This window comes from Nomascus leucogenys, chromosome 16 (assembly GCF_006542625.1).
Source record: "Nomascus leucogenys isolate Asia chromosome 16, Asia_NLE_v1, whole genome shotgun sequence".
Classification (NCBI taxonomy): domain Eukaryota; kingdom Metazoa; phylum Chordata; class Mammalia; order Primates; family Hylobatidae; genus Nomascus; species Nomascus leucogenys.
In genome coordinates, this window is record NC_044396.1 from 21,340,283 (window position 1) to 21,363,057 (window position 22,775).

General features: G+C 37.8%; 1 protein-coding gene across 2 annotated transcripts in view; it reads left to right on the top strand.

Moving 5' to 3' along the window:
* The window catches only part of CNGB3 (cyclic nucleotide gated channel subunit beta 3), a 163,230-nt gene that overhangs the window by 121,332 nt on the left and 19,123 nt on the right, over positions 1-22,775 (top strand). The window contains exons 14-15 of one of the 2 annotated variants that reach the window (XM_003268270.3): positions 10,651-10,734; positions 17,103-17,221. In XM_003268270.3, coding sequence (XP_003268318.1) covers positions 10,651-10,734; positions 17,103-17,221 — 203 coding nt within the window. The remainder of the gene's footprint in view (positions 1-10,650; positions 10,735-17,102; positions 17,222-22,775) is intronic. The other variant, XM_030794908.1, reaches the window with a different exon arrangement.

Genomic DNA, 22,775 nt, shown 5'->3' on the forward strand with positions numbered 1-22,775 from the left:
TGTTATATGAACAAGGAATGAGACTTACTCTACATTGTTCTGCAAAATAACACTCAACTGTAAACTCCATTTCTAAGTTGCAGACACCTCTACTGCATATTGATGTATTTGTATATACACACCAATATACCACGGAATACTCGTCAGCCATAAAAAGGAACAAAATAATGGCATTTGCAGCAACTTGGAGTTGGAGACCATTATTCCTTTTTTTGTTGTTTTTTGTTTTTTAAACAATGTCTCGCTCTGTCACTCAGGCTGTAGTGCAGTGGCACAATCTCGGCTCACTGCAACCTGTGCCTCCCGGGTTCAAGCGATTCTCGTGCCTCAGCCTCCTGAGTAGTGCCACCATGCCCAGCTAATTTTTGTATTTTTAGTAGAGACAGGGTTTCACCATGTTGGCCAGGATGGTCTTAATCTCTTGACCTCCTAATCTGCCCATCTCAGCCTCCCAAAGTGCTGGGATTACAGGCGTGAGCCACCACGCCTGGCCGGAGACCATTATTCTAAGTGAAGTAACTCAGGAATAGAAAATCAAATATTGTATATACTCATTTAAGTGGGAGCTAAGCTATGAGGATGCAGGGGCATAAGAATAATATAATGGGCTTTGGAGACTCAGGGAGAAGGGTGGGAAGGGGGGTGAAGGATAAAAGGCTACACAATGGGTATAGTGTATACTGTTTCGGTGACAGGTGCACCAAAATCTCAGAAATCACCACTAAAGAACTTATCTGTGTAACCAAAAACCACCTGTTCCCCAAAAACTATTGAAATTAAATAAAAATTAAAAAGTAAATAAAAAATTTTAAAAAGAAAATAGCACAGTGCCTCATACATAAGAGTAGGTATTATAAAATTTTTGTATGTTTTCTTTTTAAAATCACATAGACATATTTATGTGTGTACTAAGCACAGTGAAAATGTATGTCTTATTATAGGTATGGTCAGAAATGTGTGAAAGCCACTAAGCTAAATTATCTTTACAGTGTTTTAAAATATTATAAAACTTGTTATACCTGAATGACGAACTTAATTGAGAGTAAGTGACAGTAACTCTTTTCTAAAGGAAAACAAATGCTTTAAATTAGATACCAATGACTTTTATGGGATTATCTCCTATTTGGGAAGATATCAGTTTTTTGCCTCATAGTTTTTTTCTTTCTATGCGTACTTTTTGGTACTCCACCAAATCAGCAACATCTGATTGAGAAAAAAGGTTAAATCTTCACATCTTGCTAATGTTGTATATAACTTAGATTCATTCTTTCCTGACATTTCTGTTAAAGATACAGTTCTTTCCAGAAAGAACCCATTTACATTTATATTTCTGTTACATGAAAAAGTTTTTTTTTTTTGTAAAGCCAAGTGAAGTAGAAAATACGTAGGTATGGAATCTTTCTAAATTTATTTTCATAGAGATAGTCTTAGCAATTTACACAAATTTATTTTCTTAGGAAGGAAATAGGATGAATAGTGATCCTCCACCCTACATCTCATAATTTATACCTGACTGATCCTTGCACTGCTTCTGAACCAGTCTCCTCCCTTCACCGAAAGCCACCTATGCACCCAGGGAGCTGAGTGCACAAAGGAGGGAATGGTCTAGGTGTGGGATCTAGAAGGACGCGTAGGAGCCTATGGAGTGAGAAACTAGAGGCACCTGGGCGAAAGCTCATAAGCGTGTAAAAGTATTAACCTGTTTACTGAAACAGGTGATTCAGTTAAAATGAGGCTAGGAGGATGGATCCTAATTCAATTTGACTGGTGTCTTTATAAGAAGGGGAAATTTGGACACACAGAGACACCACAGGTGCAAGTGCACAGAGGAAAAGCCAAGTAACCACAGTGAGAAGGCAGCCATCTGCAAGCCAAGCAGAGAGGCCACAGAAGAAACCAGACCTGCTAATGCCTTGATCTTAATTAAGCCTTTAGCCTCCAGAACTGTGAGAAAATAACTTCTGTTGTTTAAAGCACACAGCCTGTATAACTTTGTTATGGCAGCCCTAACAATCTAATACACTTCCAGTGAAAGCTTTGTTACTATCCCATTTTACGGAGAGCAAACAACTTACCTAACTGAGGTCATTGAGCTCTAAGCACTGGGACAGTTTGAGCACGGCTTTCTTTACACCACTCTATCATTCTTACCTTCAGTTCTCTACCAACCCTATCTGGATAACTGATAAGGTGGGAAGGAACTGGAAAAGTTTCACTAGAGTCAAAAGTCAAGCTGGCCCAGTGCAGTAGCTCATGGCTGTTATCCCAGCACTTTGGGAGGTGGAGGCAAGAGGATTGCCTGAGCCCAGGAGTTCAAAACCAGCCTGGCAACATAGTGAGACCTCATCTTTACAAATAATAGAAAATTTAGCCAGGTGCCTGTAGTCCCTACTACTCAGGAGGCCAAGGCAAGAGGATCACCTGAGCCCAGGAGGTTGAGGCTGCGGTGAGCCATGATTGTGCCAGCCTGGGCAACAGAGCGAGACCCTGTCTCAAAAAAAAAAAAAAAAAGATCAAGACCAAGGCAATCCTTTGGCGATATTCACAGACTAAGACTTGGCACATCAGATAGATACCTACAGTCACATACACTTTTCTACTTTCCTGCTAAGAAAAGCCTCTGAATCTCGTGTAGGTTTTTTCTCCTCTTAATCAAAGCAGATGGAATTAGAGTCACAGATTTTCACTAAAACTTTGCTTCAATAAATTGTGGTTAATTAGTAAGATTTGCTGCTTCAACATGTGTGATCAGAGATTTGAAATAGCTCAGAGATGAACAGCCAAATTATATATATTATATATATATATATATTAATTTTTCGCAAAAATGGTTCCTCTTCCTTGCAGATTTCACGTTATTCCAGGCCCAAGCACAAGTATTAAGCTAATAAGGAGCGATTCATTTCTATGAGATTGGGCAATTTCCCCTCATTTCTGATGGTTTATTATTTCGATCTCGATTTTTAAATATATTTTATCAAATTAAATGCTAGGGAAATCACATTTTGCCTCTGCTACTGCATTACCAGAAATGAGAGAAACTTTAATAAAAGTTCTGTTGCGCCACCTAGTGGCTGTTATTAGAATCGCATCCTTTAGAAACCGCCCGCAGTTCAGTAGGAAACCAGAGACCCAGAGATACCAAAATTGGACCCAGAGATACCAAAATTGGAAAGTACTACAGTCTGACAAGGAAGGCACAATGTGTCTATTTGCTGCTCTGGTAATTATGCAGAACCCATCCCAACAGGACACCTCACTGGGATCTCTGACTCATTGTTTGCGATTGTGTGGCAAAGAGAGCCTGCAAAGGCTGTGACCTCTGTGGACGGAAGGATGAGAAGGAAGGTGTTTTGTGTGTGAGTGACAGACTGAGCCAGGAATAGAACTGGAATGGCAGCATGCTTTCTAGCCCTCACATGCAGATCCCCAGCAGTGACATCCTACTCATCTGATATGTCACCACATATTTACTCCACAGGACCTGAAATCAGAACGTGAGAGTGAGACTACAGTGAGACTCGTGTTTCATTTCTACCAATTTTATTTTTACCCTAATGGTATCAGAAATAAAGCATTGTTGCTAGACTTTTAAAAAATATTTTGAATAGTGAGTTTATCATCTAAATGAACTCCATTCAACTATACATCCTCAGCAGTTGATCTGTCTAAAGCACTGAGCCAGACATGGAGGGCTACTGCCCAGCTAATGCAGCCATGTTGTTTCTGCCCTCTGGAGCCCTCCGATAGGGAGGGAAGATACTAAATAAATGAGATAACATACTTGGTTGTAAGGGACTCAAAACATATGAAGCACTTATATCAGGACCTGGCATATAGTAAATTACATAGTTATTATTAAATGGAGAAATAAAACTGATGCAACCATGTGGGAGTTTCTACACAGGTAAAATCAGATTCTTCCTGTGGCCCTGCCTGATCATAGAAAAATTGATTATATCAGGCATCCCCACTCCAGGGCCACAGACCAATGCCAGTTGGTGGCCTGTTGGGAACTGGGCAGCAAAGGAGTTGAGTGGTGGGTCAGTGAGAGCAGCTTCATCTGTATTTACAACCACTGCTCATTGCTGGCATTACCACCCAAGCCCCACCTCCTGTCAGATCAGCAGTGGCATTAGATTCTCATAGAATCAGAACCCTATTGTGAACTATGCATGCGAGGGATCTAGGTTGCACTTGCCTTATGAGAATCTAATGCCTGATAATTCGTCACTGTCTCCCATCACCCCCAGATGGGACTGTCTAGTTGCAGGTAAACAAGCTCAGGGCTCCCACTGATTCTACATTATGGTGAGTTGTATAATCATTTTGTTATATATTACAATGTAATAATAATAAAAGAAAATGCACAATAAATGTAATGTGCTTGAATCATCCCGAACCATCCCCACAACTGCCCATCGGTGAAAAAATTGTCTTCCACAAAACTGGTCCCTGGTGCCAAAAAGACTGGGGACTGCTGGATTAGATTCATCCTCAGGGTTCTGTCTAACTCATGACTTCCCACTTTGACCCAAACTCCTAGAAAAGTAGAACTATTGCCAATTTTCAGAGAAAGTTTGATGAAGGTGATTTTTACTAATGTTGCAAATATTGACTGTAAGTTTAGGTCTAATATTACTTAGAAGTAATATTAAAAATTATGACATCACAGCACTTTGCAAATTTTTTATCACATTTGACTTTGCTGGTCCCAACAGCTACCAATCAGTATCATGCCTCGCATAGTCGATGGCATGAAGCACTGAATTCAGAATTCCCTGCCCTAGTCATATCACCTATAACTTACTTGTTTAATGAGAATGGGGTTTAAGATAGAACAAAGCACGTCCTTTTGTAATAAACAGGCTGGGATGGAAAAAGCCCTGAAGACCATTGCTTATACTTGAGAGTGACTCAATTTCACAGTGAGTTATAAAATACTGATGATATCTTAAGTTCTGTTTCAAAGAAAGCAGAAATGAGCCTAGAAATGGAGAAATTCTATAGGACTAAGAAGGTACGCATTCCAAGGAAAAATTTTACCAACTTTACAATTGTATTCAGAGCTTGCCATTATTAAAAGTGGAATTTCCTGGGTACAGGAACCACCATCTAACCTATGGCTCTGTTGTGAATCAAAATAACATTTCTCCCAACTCCATTCAAATCTCCAATATCCTCATTCAAACCTGTAACACAGCCATACAGCACTGAATTTCTCATTGTCCAAAATGGAATAATTTCTAACAGCTTCATTCTATATGTCAGCCCATTTTTATTCAGCATCCAACATGCCCTAAACCCTGGTGAGACACTAAGGATACAAGAGTGAGTAATACAAACACTTTGATCTCAAGTTGCTCCAAGTGTAGATAAAAACACACACTCTGGTGATACTCTTCCTCCAATACCTACCGCATGTGTGGCCTTAGAGAAAGTCGACAGGCTTCCTGGGACTCCAGTCCTTATCTAAAACCAGGAGTGATGACCATATATTCATTAATGCCAGGCATCAGTGGGAGGCTGGAAGAATTAAACAGGTAAAGATAAGACAGTAAAACACAATATAAATATTATGTACTAATATAATGTTAATGTTGATACTTTCTCAGGTACCCTCACTTTATAGAAAAAAGAGACATTTACAAAGCAATCCTGTCTTTTCATACATCAGAAAATGTCCTAACTGTAAACAAAATGGAGCTGGGTTACCGAGAGAAAAAGCCCCAGGATGTAATTTTTAATCACACAATAATGAAGCAATGTATATCTCAAGAAAATAATCATTTTCTGGAGGAAAAAAAAGAGAATAATAATAGTTCTCAAACACATTATAAAATATAATGACATCATAATGCAAACTTTATTTCGCTAGGCCTAAATCCAAATAAGAAAGATTTACTCCTAAACCAAAGCTGCCCCAAAGCTAGTGGCATCTTTTCATGAAGTAATCATTAAGGGAAAGAATCACTTAATTGGTGAAACTTAAATTCTAAGTTTTTACTATATACAGCTGCTAGATTCAGTTTGCATGAGTTGATCCATGTGCTATCCAAGTATGTTAATAAAAAGTCATACTTAGATTGGTTCAAATGTTTTTCTCTGACAAAATCCAAGCCGTCAGCTGAAAGCTATCGATGTAAGTGCTTGTGTGTATTCCTGCCGAGAAAAGTGCTAATTGTTTGCTTATCTATGTTCAGGCTTATCTCCTAGGTTGGTCTCATGCTTCCCATTGATCCAATTTCCTTCACTGGTGCTATCTGTCCCTGAGCCCACCTAAAGGATAAAAGGGGAAAGAAGACTAAACACATTTCTCCACAAAGGGAGACACTTTTATTTTATTAAAATTTAAAATTAATAAAAATGAAAGTTGAAGTTTCATCAGTTCTCCCCAGACCCGTTCTCCTTCCTCCCTCCCTAGAGGTGGCCACTAAGATGACCCTCATCTGAGGATATCCTGCCACTCCTCATCTTTATCATTTTACTTTATAGCCATATAAACATAAACTGCTAGTAGTGTGTTTAGACTTTTGTAGGTGGAATCGTACTGAATATATTCTATATTCAGACACACTATTGGTTGAGTTTAATCATATATTTAAATGTATATAGTTTATTTTATTTTTATCTTTATTTTTATTTTTTAATTAATTAATTTATTTTTTTAAGACAGGGTCTCGCTCTATCACCCAGGGTAGAGAGCAGTGGTGCAATCTTGGCTCACTGCAACCTCCACCTCCCAGGTTCTAGCGATCTTGCCACCTCAGCCTCCCAAGTAGCTGGGATTACAGGCACGTGTCACCACACCCATCTAATTTTTGTAATTTTAGTAGAGATGGGGTTTTGCCATGTTGGCCAAGCTGGTCTCAAACTCCTGAGCTCAAGCAATCCGCCCACCTCAGCCTCCAAAATCTGGGATTACAGGTACGAGCCACCACACCCAGCCGATCTGTAGTTTATTTTAACCACTTTATGATATTCCAATCTACAAATATTCAATATTTTATCTGCCCATAGATTGACAGTATGTTGTTTCCAATTTTTTCAGTATTGAAAAAAATACAGTCTATCCCGTGGTATACACAGGGTATTGTCTCCAGGACCCCCGAGGAAACCAAAATCTGTGGCATAGTATTTGCATATCACCTACCCACATTCTCCTGTATACTTTAACTCATCTATAGCTTACTTATAATACCAAATGCAATATAAATAGTAGTTATACCATATTTTTGTTTGTATTTTTTTATTGTGGTATTGCTTTTTTTTTTTCTGAATATTCTCCATCCACAGTTGTTTGAACCCGTGGAGGTAGAATCCATGGATATGGAGGCAAACTGTGCTGCCACATTTTTAGGATTTCCTCTCATTTGGTCTTGGGTTCTGTCTTGGGAGAGTGGCCATAAACTCCAGCCTTGCCCTCACGGGGTTCCAGAGGATGGATGGTGGCTGTTCACAGTGTGCCTTTCATGGGATACTTCTTGATCCCGGTTGACGAGCTCATGCCTAGGTGGTTGACCATGAACAGACATTTCTCTCACAGAGAATTTGTTTATATTGGTCGACACCCTTGTGGCTTTCATCTGACCTGTGTCCAGTTTATTCCTATAAGATAGCCACTCCCTAGGAAAACCCTGTACTGGAAAAAAAATTAGGTTTGGATGTGTCAGTCAGGTGAGACACAGAGGAAGCAGCACAACAAAACCCATGAAGTAGTAGAAGCATTTTTATTACTTACAGATCCCAGACAGAAGAGGGCAGCGTGCCTCACAGGGCCAATGGGAAGGGGGAACACTCATGCTCAACCAGTGGGGAGAGATAGAGAATGGGCCAAAGCCTTTTTGGGATCCAGGGTGTTACCCAGGGAGGTTTCACCCAGGGGAAGTTCTAACAGGTTGGTTTACAGCAAGCAGACATGAGTTCCACAGGGTCTTGCTGTGACTGACAGGTAGTCACTGTGGAATATCTGCTCGTCCACATGGGCTCTGGGGGTCAGTGGGGCAATTCTAGTCAATTGCATCCAGCTGTACCATAGAGACGTGGTCACCAGGAGGCAATGGTATAAAGCAGGTATCTGGATCAACCACACTGAGGAACTGGGAAGAGGTAGAGAACTGGAAACCTTGTCAAGAGTGACTGATCCCGCTTCCAGTATGAGAAAGTTAAACTTATATTCAAAATTGGTGCCAAGGCAACATAAAATTATAAGAATTTACTATACACACACATATTTGCGTGTGTGTGTATATACATATATTCTGATTACTGTGGCAGTAATTCTGATTTTATATGTATATAATTATATCATATAAAATAGAATACATATACTTTATATGTATATAATTATATATAATAATTATATATAATTTTTATAATATATATTTTATATTATATATTATATGTACATATTATATATACATGTATAATTTTATATTATATATATACTTATCTAAAATCAGAATTACTGCTACAGGAAAACAATATTTAAAATCATTAATATTTCCCATGAATACAGCTTAATATAGTTGGGAATTTTCATCAAAATACATTCTGATAGGCATTGTTCAAGGAATAAAAATTTCATTTTTGATTTACAAATTATAATTAAAACCTTAAAAATTAGTGCCAAAAATTCAAATTATTTATATGAAAACAAATATAAGTGGGTCTTTTGAGATCTTCTATTTCTGATCATTTACAATGTAAATCTTCTCCATGGACATGAGTGACTGAGAGTTACCTTCATTGCAGAAATATTCCAGACATGTACATGTTCAAGAAATTCCAAGCATATTTCAAGTGGATTTTCTTTACCATATCAAAGACACAAATTTTCTTTAGTGGAGAAGATCCAAAAATCAATTCAAAGTCTATTTGCCTTTTATCTAAGTGAGTTTTAAATGGATCAGAATACCAATTTCTGAAGTGAAATTATTCCGAAATGATGACAGCATTTAAAGAAATTAAGCACTTGGGCCATTTATTTAATTTTTAGTAAAAACAAAAGAACCATGCCTTTTAGAAAAAAAATTATGTTTGTAATTTGCTTTAGCAAATATGGTAACCTATCGGACATAGTAGGACTAAAATATAAATAAAACGTATATACTTTGCCCAAAGCAAATACATAACAAGCAAAGAAAATGTAAATTTCCCTCTGCATAAAAGGGCCTTTGTGCATCTTTGCAAATACAAATCATCCTCATCCTCAAATGATTCAAATTTTGTTACCCAAACAAGCACTTTCCTGGTGCTTCCCCCCTCTCCCATCCCACTCCCAAGCAAAATTAACTCTCTTTATATTGTAAGTTTTATGGATATCTGTGGAAAGTTTTATGACATGATTATCTTCTACCATCAATTACAGCTTTTCTGCTTACTTACAAGATCACCCCAACTAGACTTACTTTATTTCATCTTTAATTCCTCCAAGGTTATCATACAAAGCCTTGCTCAAAACAGCTTCTCATCAGTATTTGTTAGACTGTATTAAGAAGATATGTCTTCTGGCTTTGGCCTTTTTTTCTATCGTAGAGAACCAAAAGCTATACTTTCTGAAGTGATTTTTAAAAATTCTAATACCACATTCATCTGAATGCTTCTCACCAATGGCTACTTGGAGATACTTCAATCATAAATTATTAGCTTGCCTTATCAGTCAAGCAACCCTGAAGTCTAAATTTCATATGGATCTAGGTCAAGTGTCTGCTACTGAAGCTATTACAGAAAACTGGTGAGATTGCTAAAGGAACGATTGTCTGATCCACAAATTGGAAGCAGACTCTTTGCTTCTCCTTTCTCTGCCACTGACTCTGCAATTAGTTCACAGCAAAATCATAATTCCCTCAAGGGGTGGACAGGACCACCCACAGGAGGAAAGCTATTACATGTTAGCAGCTCTGAGAGAAAATGAAAAAATATATACTTGTTGAAAGCAAAAGATTCAAAACTACTATGTAAGTGAGTTTTTTGTAGCACCTGAAGATTTTTCTTTAGCTCATACAGATATAATTATTTAAACAGATGACAAATATAGACCTATAGCCAAACAGTGTTTCTTACACTATTAAAGTGAATATGAACAATCATTCACTCAACAGATATTGCTTTTGTATCTATTGTGTACTTTTTTTTTCCCTGCCTTAAGAAGATAATTGAGTTGGAGAAGAAAGACCAGCCTGCAAGGTTAAATAATAATATCTAACAATGGTGTGAAACATGTTTTAAGAAAGAAAAATATCTAGCAAAGATTTTGATCTATGTTGGTCCTAATATACTAACAATCTATTATTAGTATATTATCATTAATAGCTATCATTAAGTACCACATTAAGTTTTTGTTATAAGTACCATTTTTATCCCCATTTTACAGGGTAGGAAACTGAGGCATGAGAGGTTATGTAGCAATATGTAATAGAGGCAGGATTCACACCCAAGTCTATCTGAGCAAGATCTAAATTCTTGCCATTATACTATAGGTATTTTTTTCTAAATTTTGAGTCATGACAAGTCCATAGCCAATGGCAGTTAATATTTTTATGCTAATGCAAACAATATATATTACTGTTCATTTTCATTGAGTTTTGAATTCATTTGGAATATTGGCCTTTAGTTGTTTCTATAAGAATTATTTTTCTTTTTATATAGGGTTGTGATACACAGATGATTTATGACATGTTGCTAAGATTGAAATCCATTCTCTATTTGCCTGGTGACTTTGTCTGCAAAAAGGTGAGTGCATGCTATTTTTCAAATGCACAACTAATAAATGCGTTTGAGGATTTCAGACATAAGTCAAGAGCATTGTTTAAACAAAATTTGTTCAGGGTGAATTCCATAGTATAGAAATAATTATGATACATAGCTCTGTACAGCAATAATGTGCTCTCAGAGTTCACAAAGGAACAAGACAATATGGATTTCATTACTTATATAGGATAGAAGTGTGGGTAGTCTGAAAAACTGCTTTGTATAAATGTTAATTATCAATCATCACAGCTTATTAATTTCAAATATTTAAAGTGGAGGAAAAAGTTACAGAAGCGATAGGTTCAGCCTTTTTTATGTCTTCGGCAAAATATCATTTACCTTCATTTTGCTCTCCCAAGTAGTGAATAATCAATGCCACATTTTAAAAAACTGTACTGTGCTTTTTATGATTACAAAATAATACATGTTCATTATTTTAAAATAGAAAACACATAAAAACATAAGGACATAAATTTCACCATCCAGTAATAACCACTCTTCATATATTTTGGCCTATCTTTTTATACTGACTGATGGATAGATAAAGCTTGTGTTATAAAAGTGGCATCATAGTGTACATATGTTTTGAAACATGTTTTATCATGTAACAATATATCACATGAACACTTTATATATTAAGTAATCTACAATATGATTTTTTAAAGCTGCATGGTATTTCAGTCTATGGATGTATCAGGATCAATTTTTAAATGTTTGCTATTATAAATAAAATGAACATCCCCTCAGATAAATATTTTTGCATATTTCTGATCACTAACTTGAAGGGAGAGGAAAGGAATGATGACCCTGGGAATTATATCATGAGAGACTAAATCAAAGATAAACTCAATAATCAAAATTTAAAAAGAAAAATGAGTAGTTCAAAAAATGCAAGATGATCCAAGACCTTGGTGAGTTCACAAGTGAATAAAGATGAGAGGCACTTTTATCATTTCAAAATAATGTGTTAAATGCTATGGTCAAAGCAAGCACAAGCTGTTGTAGGACATAAAGGAGGGGCACCTGTCCTTCCTGGTTACTGGTAAGATTTCCTAGAGAAGATGATTTCTGAGCTAAGTCTTGAAAAGTGAATTGGAGTAAACCAAATAAAAGAGGAAATAGGCATTCTGGGTAGAGGAAAGAAGTGTGAGCTAAGGCAAAAAGGAAGGAACTGTGTCTATAGAGGGAATGCAGGGAACTATAATAAGGTAAATGTTAGAACAATTTTAGAATGATTTATTCCACAAAACTCAGTAAATACTTCTCAATATGATGAGCCAGAAACAGTGGCGGGCACTGAGCAAAAAAAAAGATGGTTCTTGTCCTTTATGGGCCTACCTTTCTAGTGCTGTGGTATTCAATTCACAGTGCACATCAGAATCACCTGAATGAAGATGTCTGGGCTCCACCCCTCAGTGATTGATTTGGTCTAGATGGAGGCCATATGCCAGTATTATTTAAAAGCTCCTATGCGATTCTAAAATGCAGCCAAAACTGAGAACCACTGGCTTCATGGGAGAGACAAGCAATAAACAAGTGAAATTAAGTCAATGCATGATTCCAAAATGTGCTAAGTTGTATAAAGGGAAAATAGAAGTTGCCAGAAGAGTATGTAGTGGCAAAGACACTTAATTTAGATCCAGGGTTGGGAGATGGGGAGGTTATTAGGTTGTCAGGAGTGACCTTTGAAAAATCTAAAGATAAATAGTTCTTTAGTTTTTTAAAAAAAAGTGGACAGGATGGCATTTTTTATGAGGACTTGGAGCCATGAGCCAAGAGGCAAGATGGAGCTTGGCATATCCAAGGAACAGAAGCAAGTGAGTGATGGAGACTGTGGTGAAAGACAAAGTCAAATGGAGTATGAGGTACTTCAAGGCATCAGGAGGAGATGCCAAGTACACAGTGAAAATCAGTCTAATGAGATAGGATGGAACTAGGGGTTACTGGAAACTGTAATATAAAAGAAGCAGACTTCAAGAAAAGCTCAAGGAAAGGTCAGAGAAGAGGGCCTTGCCTCTAACGTTGAAGAGCTCCATTGTTCGTGGAAGAGATCAATGAAGAAAAGTCAGAGAGGGCAACTGAGAATGAGCTTTCAGAGATGAAGGGGGAAAATGGAAGAGAGATTATGATAAAATGGGAACCAAGAATATACAATCCCACACAACTTAGTCCAAGTTAAAAGAAGGCAGATTGGTGATATGAAATCAATTTTATTAAAATGGGAAATACAAGCCATAGTGCAGTCCAAGAAACCCCTTGGGGGCAGTGGTGTACTGAAATGACATGACTTTAATGCACCAAAACACGTCCTTTCATTTGGGGCCAGTAGCAACAGAGATTGAAAATTGTGATAACTCACATAAACTTTAGCACCTGTGCCCCTAAGCAGTGCAAATTTGTTTAACAAAGTATGAAATGCAGAGTAGATGCAGCCTTCTCATTTCTAATTTCTTCTTCATATCACATTCATCACTCAGTAACAAAAACATCAGTGGAGACAAATGAGGCAGGAAAGGGAATAAGTAGGTGGGAGAGTAGAAACGAGGGGACACCAGAATGACAAGTCACATTTCTTTAAGAGTGGATTTACATGATAGTAGATATTGACAGAGAAGAAAGGCTGTTACTTACAGGACTTGAGACAGCTGAATTCAGCTTTGTTTTGCTTATTGTTTTCACAAAATATTGAAGGCAAGGGGAAGGAAAAAAATACGTTCAATTTGAGGTTATCTATATAATTTAAGAGATGACAGCATTTGGGGCCAAGTTTGCTGACCTACTTAATCCCCAGGATGGTTCAGAAATTGATTGAGTGGTAGCTTGCGCTGGTTGAAAGAGTGGGAGTTTTCTTCAGATGCTCTATGGCAGGGCAGAAATCACCTAGAGCTCTTGTTAAAGCACAAATTTCTGGGACCTCATTCCCCAAAATCCTGATTCATATTTCTGCAGTAAGAATTCTCAGTAAACTGAGAATTTGCACCTCCAAACAAGCTCCTAGTGATGCTGATGCTGCTGACCCAGGAACCGCACTTTGAGTAGCACTGCTCTTTTCTGATGGGGTGCCCTTGAGTGTCATAAAGCCCTCATGAGCCTTAGAAATAGCTTCCTACACAGAAACGCTGAAATTTTGAAGGGCACTATCTCCAGGGGTTACCTCACTCTACATGAAGCTCTTGGTTTTTCATACTTTCTCCAAATTAGTCCGCACACTAAAAACCAGAGCTTGGTTCAATCTTATTTTGCACATACTGTCAGCCCTTATTCTCTGAGGAATGTCTACTTAATTTGAATGCTAATTAAACTTGCAGAAAAGGCTTAAATTAGCCTAGAAATATGCAAGAAATAGTGGAAGATTTGGTTCGTTGATTATGCCAGATCTCCTTGGAAAATTATTGAAATGATCATTAAAAAATAATTAAAAGAGCTGAACTGTATTTAAGTACCCACTATGTACTTCTACCTCCAGTCAGTTGTAATAACTGCCTTTGAAAAATCATTCCAGTTCCTTGAGAATTACTTCATGCAAAGAATAAGGAATATGACCCTGTCCTCATCATTACTTCCTAAAGTATCTCTTGGAAAACTAATTTTCAGACATCTTGACTTATTTTTTAATTCATTCATGGCTATTTTATTGGTTTTTAAGAGATCATTTCTGATATTGGAATCACCGTTAGATATGGTCTGTCTTCATGTATTATATAGAGTCAGATGACATAGGTGCTGCTAGTTCTGGCGGCTGTCACCTGCGAGCCTTATAAGTTTGCTCAAGACACTTAATTTTTTAAACCTCGACTACCAATTTTTAAATAAGAGTAATGATACCTTTCCTACTTGACTTCACTTGGATTTTTGCAAGAATTAGATGAATTAATATCTATGAAATGCTTTACAGCTATAAAGAAGCATGTTCTGCTAGAACAAATATAGCAATTAAAATAAGGAGCTATGTAAATGTCAGATAATGTAATGATTTTTTAAAGTAATATGCAAAGACATGATATTGTTATTAGCATTAATAGTATGTAAATAAATATAAGATCCATCTATATTGGAATTTCTACTTTTATCTGTTTTTCAGTATAAATATATGCTTAATATTTTGCACAGGCCAGGTGCAGTGGCTCATGACTGTAATCCCAACACTTTGGGAGGCCAAGGCGGCAGGATCACATAAGTCCAGGAGTTCAAGACAAGCCTGGACAACATGGCAAAACCCTGTCTCTACAAAAAGTACAAAAATTAGCCAGACATGGTGGCTTATGCCTGTGGTCCCAGCTACTCAGGAGGCTGAGGTGGGAGGATCACTTGAACCCAGGAAGCAGAGGTTGCAGTGAGCTGAGATCATGCCACTGCACTCTAGCCTGGGCAACAGAACAAGACCCTGTCTCAAAACAAAAAAAAAAAAAAAGCAAAATTTTAATTTAAAAATGTATTTTGCCCAGTGCAAAACTGAAACATATTTCTTGCATTGCCCAGTTAGGAGATGTGGGTTCTAGGCTTCCTTCGCTTCTAATTACTGAGTCATATAACTTTAGCTAATTGGCTAAGCCAATCTGTGCCTTTGTTTTAATTTTTGTAAAAAGGAAATAATAGTACTTACTCTACCTTCCTTGTAAGAGTAATGGGGAGATAAAATAAGAATTTCAGCTTCCTGGATGTTAACTAAAAGGTGGAGTCTGATAACTTTAAACACAACCCGGCAATTATAAAGCAACAATAGTTGATGTTCAGGAAAATAAACCTAGGTGTATGGAAAGACTTTAAAATCTCCCAGAGAACAGTTAAGTTATATTTTCCTCATTCATAAATGAGTGTATCCTATATGTCAAGCCTGCGTTCAGCACTGGAACAAAGTAGACATTCTCTCAGCCATCTCAGAGAGTAAACTACAATCAATATTTTTTTTCTTCCAAAGAATGATGTAGGCTAAATATTTTTAAAAATAAAAAATAAAAATATCTTTTAATCTCGAGTTGATTTTAGTGTATTCTAATTCTTTCAAAGTATGGTTAATGATAATATTTGATTAACTCAAATAACCCAGTCCCCTCCTAAGCCAAGTAAGTGAATTTATTGTATTAATGCTATTTTTTTTTATAGCTCAAGGTGATCAAGGCACTACTCATTCAGACATGTAGGTACTACTAGCCAAATAGTTTGCCTAGTGTTATGCAATCTGGCCTATTTAGAGTTTAACAGCCTTTCTTGACCTAAGTGCCATTTAGGTCTCTTGTAAGACATTTATTCTTTTTGGAAGTTAGAGCGAGAAGATGTGTTCCAAGGGCCTGGTAACCACCCACTAGTTTGGTGATTTACTTGTAAGAACTCATACAATTCAACATAAAGTTATATTTATGGCTTAAGATTTATTATAGCAAAGGATAAAATGCAGGAATAGCAAGAAAAAGATATACATGGGCAAACACGAGAGAAATCAGACACAGGCTTACTAGGTCCTATTTCTATGAGGGTCACATAGATGCATTTTTCTCTCCCGTGGACCACAGAAACATGAGCAAAATATCTCCACCGGGGGAAGCTCATGTTGAGTCTTGGGTCCAATGTTCTTAAATGGGGCATATAGCTGCATGACCAGACGTGATTCAGACTTTCAAACTATGTACGAGGTACACATCATAAATCTTTGTGATTATATTAAATAGTGTTGACAGCCTGATACATCCTGCTATACTGGCTCAGGAATACAGAATAACACCATTAACCAGTGGCTATGTGAACATTCCAGGAGTTTAATTCTTAGGGCTTGAACAAAGATCATTGCCCTGGTCCCAAGAGTCCCCAAAGATAGGCAAGAACTGAGTAAAACAACCTGTTGCATTAATGCTTTATCTCGTTATGGAATACTAATAATAACTCAAAGATCTCCTATGCCCCAATTCCCCAAATCAGACCTCAATGCCATGGGTAGAAGAATAGAATTGACCTTTGAAAGGCTGCAGTCTATGCTCTTTGGCTAGACCAAGCAACTTCTTCCAAGCATAGTGGTGGTCATCAAAGCCAGGTTCGACCATGCTTAAAATCAATTACTTCCTCTACACAGGGTCCTTCCTAAAGCAATGTGCTAACTGAAATATCTTCATGTATCCAAGGGAGGCAAACAGTACTCATGTGTTGAGAAGTATCATCTTCCCAATCATTTTCTTTCACATGATATGTTCAACCAATGTCTGTAAATACTTTAAGTCTTAAGATAATTAATTTTACACTAATGTTCTTTGCTTCCTTCGTTTATATTTACTCCTCTAAAAGAGTTTATATTTCTTAATTTACAGCATAATTATCAAGAATAAAGTAACTACCATTTCCTCTTTATATTTAAAATGTAGGGAGAAATTGGCAAGGAAATGTATATCATCAAGCATGGAGAAGTCCAAGTTCTTGGAGGCCCTGATGGTACTAAAGTTCTGGTTACTCTGAAAGCTGGGTCAGTGTTTGGAGAAATCAGGTATCTGAAAGATACTTCATAAATATTGAAGTCCATTATTTCTTATAAAAGAAAAGTCTTAGGTAGTAAAATAAGTAAAGTTCCTGCTCAGATTTATCAAAGGTTTGATTGTGCTGAGAGCATTCGTAAAATATGGATTTTCATATTTCTATTCATTCCTTCAACAAAGAGACCTGAGGAAAAGAACTGGGTCATTCAGCTCTTTAGTCCAGGACCTAGAGCGGTGCCTGGCATAAAGCAGGTTCCCAGTATATGTTGAATGGATGTGCAAATGAATTAGTTAATGAGAGAAGAGGTTTGGAGGGTTCATTCTTACCAGATTGTTGGAAGACTTGAATGCCTTGCTAACAAGGGGGTCTTGAGTAGGCTAGTGCTGTGATCATAGCTGTGGTACCAAATTTCCTGAGTTTAAACTCCAGTTTCACCACTACTGGCTTTTTTCCTCTGTTACTTGTCCCCACTGTTCCTCAGTTTCCTCACCTTAATAATTAGGATAATAATAGAACATATCTTAAAGTGTTGGTAAATGAGTTAATTCACTAAAAGCACTTAGAACACTGCCTGGCATCTATTAAGAACTCAATAAATATTAATTATTTTTACCATTGTTTCTTATTGGCCAGGAAAAGTTTATCCCAGAATAAGAAAGTCCCCAAGAGGAAAAATATAGACAGCAAATTTAAGCATTTTGTGGGCTAAACACTTCTATATGCATTATCACATTTATTCATTATTCAACCAAAAATATTCATTGAGTGCCTAGTATGTGCTAGATTGTCAGGTATTGCTCTTAACTCTAGGAATAAACGATATAAAAATATTAGACAAGATATGGCCCCTGACAGAGCTTATAGTCCAGTCAGGGAAAACTGATAATAAATAGTTCATTAGCTAGACAAGATGAATTCACATTGTAGTAACTACTATGAAGGAAAAAATGGTTAGAAAGTAACAGGACACAACTTAGATGCAGTGGTCAGGAATGACCTCTCTAGGGAGATAATATTTGACCTGAGATTTGAAAAAGTAAAGGATCAGCCATTCGGAATTGGGGGAAGAGCCTCTCTGATTACCAAAGGGCTAGAGGTAAAGCAAGTGTGTCTGGTCAAGGGGTAGAAAGGTCAATATGGCTGGAGTACAGTGAATAAGAACACTGGGGAGATGAGGCCAAATAGGTGAGCAAGACCCAGATAACATGGTCTTTTACACCATGATAGGAATGTATGTCTTTTTCTAAATATGAATGAATGCCAGTAGAGGGTTTTAGGCAAAAGAATGGCACACTCTGAATTATTATTTTAAAAGACGACTTCAACAGCTGTGCGGAAAAGATACAGTAGAGGAGCAAGAATGAATAGAGACCAGTTAGAAGTCAACTGCGGTGGCTCAAGCAAAAGATGATGGTGTCTGGAACTGGGATACTGGCTCATACGATGAGCAGAAGAGTACCCTGTCAGGCAGTTATTAATATATTCATTTCATAACTGAGAAAATTGCTATCCCAAGATGCCAAGTACTATATCTTGCCCAGGACACCATTGCTAATGAATTATAGGGACAACATTCAAACCTGGGTCTCCATGGATCGGGGTCCAGTGATCTTTATACCACATCACAGAAGAAATTTCCAGTCTCTAATTTCATAGCTGCTAAGAAGTTATCTTCGTGTTCCAGAAATATGGATAATTTTAGATGACTTCGTATTAGCATCATTAGGGTTTCTTTGGAATGTTGAAGCATGTTATTTCTCTGTTGTTAATGTGGCTTCTCTTTTTAATTTTTTTTCTCCTTGTTTAACGACTGATTATTGTTAAGGTGATCCTCTGAGGATCTTGCTCTTGGGCAGTGGTGGAAACACTTCTCAGAATGTACAAGACCTGAGTTCTTTGCCTGTTTTCTATCATTTCCTTCCTGGGAGTCCTTGCAAAAGTGATTTAATATTTTGTGACTTAATAATCACTGTAATCTTCAAGGTCACGAAACATACAACAGTTTTATCTGAAACACTGCAGAAATTAATTAGCTGACCTTTCCCAAGGGTTGAGTACTCCCTGAAGAATAAGCTTTATAAATACAAGTATGTTAATTGTTGATATTATCATCACAGGAGGAAATACCCTAGGAATTGAATCCAGGTGTTTCTGAGTTGCAACTGAAAGTAATCCTAGATTCCTGACAGCAGCTTCTCAAATAAATCTCCTATTACCCATTTGGTTTCTAAGGCCAAACTGAAACCAGTAGAACAGACAAGCTTTAAACTTGCTCAGTAGTTTGGTTGATTCAAGTAAAAGGGAGATTTTTGCCTTGATTCTCTTTTTGGCTGTGGTTATGGGGAAACAGGATGCATCTGCCTATTTCCAGATACCCACAGGCTTCACAGGCCCACAGCTGTCATACGCCCCTGAAGCTCTAGTCATTTATTCCAGAGCTGGAGGTATGCCTGCCAAACATCCAGATACTGGAAAGATCTAGTAATAGTGTTTACTACTCAAAAATGCTGTGACCTTTGTTAAAATGAGCTAAATGCAGCACTATCATGTAGCCTTTAAAAGAGTTCTTTTTCCTCAGGAGAAAAAAAATAAAGAAAAAAATTAAGGGCTTTCAAGGACATTATATATTAATCCAAAAGAGCAAAACCCTGACTAAAATACAGATTTACAGCCTGTCATTGAGAAAACCCAGACCACATTTCCAATTATCATCTGAAGAGCGCAGATACCCCATTTCTAAAAGAGAGACCCAGGGTCTACTGAGAGATGGCCTTGTGGTGGTTCCAACTCCATCATTTTCCTTACACGTACATTTAGTCCCAAGTCTTATTCACTGAATGTATTTAACCACTTCCTGTCTGCATTCTGTTTCTGTTAAAATGTCATTTTTCTTAAAACACATCCGAGTTTTTATTCTTGTGTTGCCACTATGATTTCAATAGGATTTTCTATTGGTTTCATCTCTCTTTGGAATATCCTCCCCCTGGAAATTTTTCATTCCTCCTTCAAATGCCACCTTTTTGAAGCCATCTTTAACCACTAAAACAACTAGTTACTCTTTATTCTATGCTTCCATAGCCTTTCATTCATGCATTTATTACAGTAATTACTACTGATTTATAATTAATTTGTTCAGACAGGTCTCTCCAACAGACTGAGCTACTAAAATATAAGAACTAGAGGCTGGGCGCAGTGGCTCATGCCTGTAATCCCAACACGTTGGGAGGCTGAGGCGGGCGGATCACAAGGCCAGGAGATGAAGACCGTCCCGGCTAACACTGTGAAACTCCGTCTCTACTAAAAATACAAAAAAAAAAAAAAAATTAGCCAGGCGTGGTGGTGGGCACCTGTAGTCCCAGCTACTCGGGAGGCTGAGGCAGGAGAATAGCCTGAACCCAGGAGGCAGAGCTTGCAGTGAGCCGAGATCGCACCACTGCACTCCAGCCTGGGTGACAGGGCAAGACTCTGTCACAAAAAAAAAAAAAAAAAAAAGAACTAGAATTTATCCATCTTCATATCACCAGCACCTACATAAACATTATACACTAAGTGGTGATTTTTACTTATATCTTGCCTCCATTCAAAAATAATTTGCAACAGCTCTTCAGCAATTTTTAATTAATTAAGTACCTAATTGTGATTTGATAGAAACAAAAGAAAATTATATTTGGGTCCCCTTATGGCATAGTGTGAAAGTGACTCAAAGAAGGCTATGTATTCCTTCTTTGCCAGGAACAGTGCCAGTCATGAGGGTACAAAGGAGAACAAGAAACAATCACTGTCCTCAAGGGCCTTAGAAGAGACTTCAATACCAGGTGATTAAATATATGGATTGTGTCCCAGGAAGAGAGTGTGTACAGGATGCTTTGAGGACAAAGTTTTCACAAAGACCAGTGCATCCTTTGGATTTGGCAATTACTAGAGGTTATTTGGGAATCAAAAGCTGAACTTTTATCGGGTGAAATCCACCCCCGATATTTCATGTAGGTTCTTTTCTATTTTCCTTAAGTGTCGGCCGGTCTGAGAAATAAAGGGACAGAGGACAAGAGAGAGAAATTTTAAAGCTGGGTGTCCAGGGGAGACATCACATGTCGCCAGGTTCTGTGATGTCCCACAAGCCGCAAAACCAGCAAGTTTTTATTAGTGATTTTCAAAAGGGGAGGGAGTGTACGAACAGGGTGTGGGTCACAGAGATCACATGCTTCACAAGGTAATAGAATATCACAAGCCAAATGGAGGCAGGGTGAGATCACAGGACCACAGGACTGGGGCGAAATTAAAATTGCTAATGAAGTTTCGGGCACGCATTGTCATTGATAACATCTTATCAGAAGACAGGGTTTGAGAGCAGACAACCGGTCTGACCAAAATTTATCAGGCGGGAATTTCCTCGTCCTAGTAAGCCTGGGAGTGCTATGGGAGACTGGGGCTTATTTCATCCCTACAGCTGTGACCGTAAAAGACAGCTGCCCCCAAAGTGGCCATTTTAGAGGCCTATACTCAGGGATGCATTCTCTTTCTCAGGGATGTTCCTTGCTGAGAAAAAGAATTCAGCAATATTTCTCCCATTTGCTTTTGAAAGAAGAGAAATATGGCTCTGTTCCGCCTGGCTCACCGGCGGTCAGTTTAAGGTTATCTCTCTTGTTCCCTGAACATTGCTGTTATCCTGTTCTTTTTTCAAGGTGCCCAGATTTCATATTGTTCAAACACATATGCTGTACAACAATTTGTGCAGTTAACGCAATCATCACAGGGTCCTGAGGCGACATACATCCTCCTCAGCTTATGAAGATGATGGGATTAAGAGATTAAAGTAAGGCAGGCATAGGAAATCACAAGGGTATTGATTGGGGAAGTGATAAGTGTCCATGAAATCTTCACAATTTATGTTCAGAGATTGCAGTAAAGACAGGCATAAGAAATTATAAAAGTATTAATTTGGGGAACTAATAAATGTCCATGAAATCTTCACAATCCATATTCTTCTGCCATGGCTTCAGCCGGTCCCTCCGTTTGGGGTCCCTGACTTCCCGCAACAAACCTTCAGTGGTCCTCAAATGATGTGTGCACACAGGTCAGTCCTATAAACCCCTACTGAGGGTTATGTAAAGGATAATTGACATGATGCCTGTAGTGGGTTGAATGGTGTCTCCCACAAAGATAAATCCATATCCTAATCCTAGGAACTTGTGTATGTGACCCAACTTGAAAAAAAGGGTCAGGGTCTTTGCAGATGTAATTAAGTTAAGGATCTCAAGATGAGATCATCCTGAATTATCTTGAAGGGCCCCAAATCCAATGACAAAGAGCGTTCTTTTTCCTAAGGACACTTTTTATAAGTGTCTTTATAAAAGAAATAAGAGGAGAAGGCCATGTGAAGACTGAAGGCAGAAACTGAAGTATTGCAGCCATAGCCAAGAAATGCCTGGCAGCACTAGAAGCTGGAAGAGGCAAGAAAAGATTTTTCACTGGAGTCTTTAGAGGAAACACAGCCCTGCTGATATTTTGATTTTGGACTGCTGGCCTCCAGAACTGTGAGATAATAAATTTTTGTGGTTATAGGT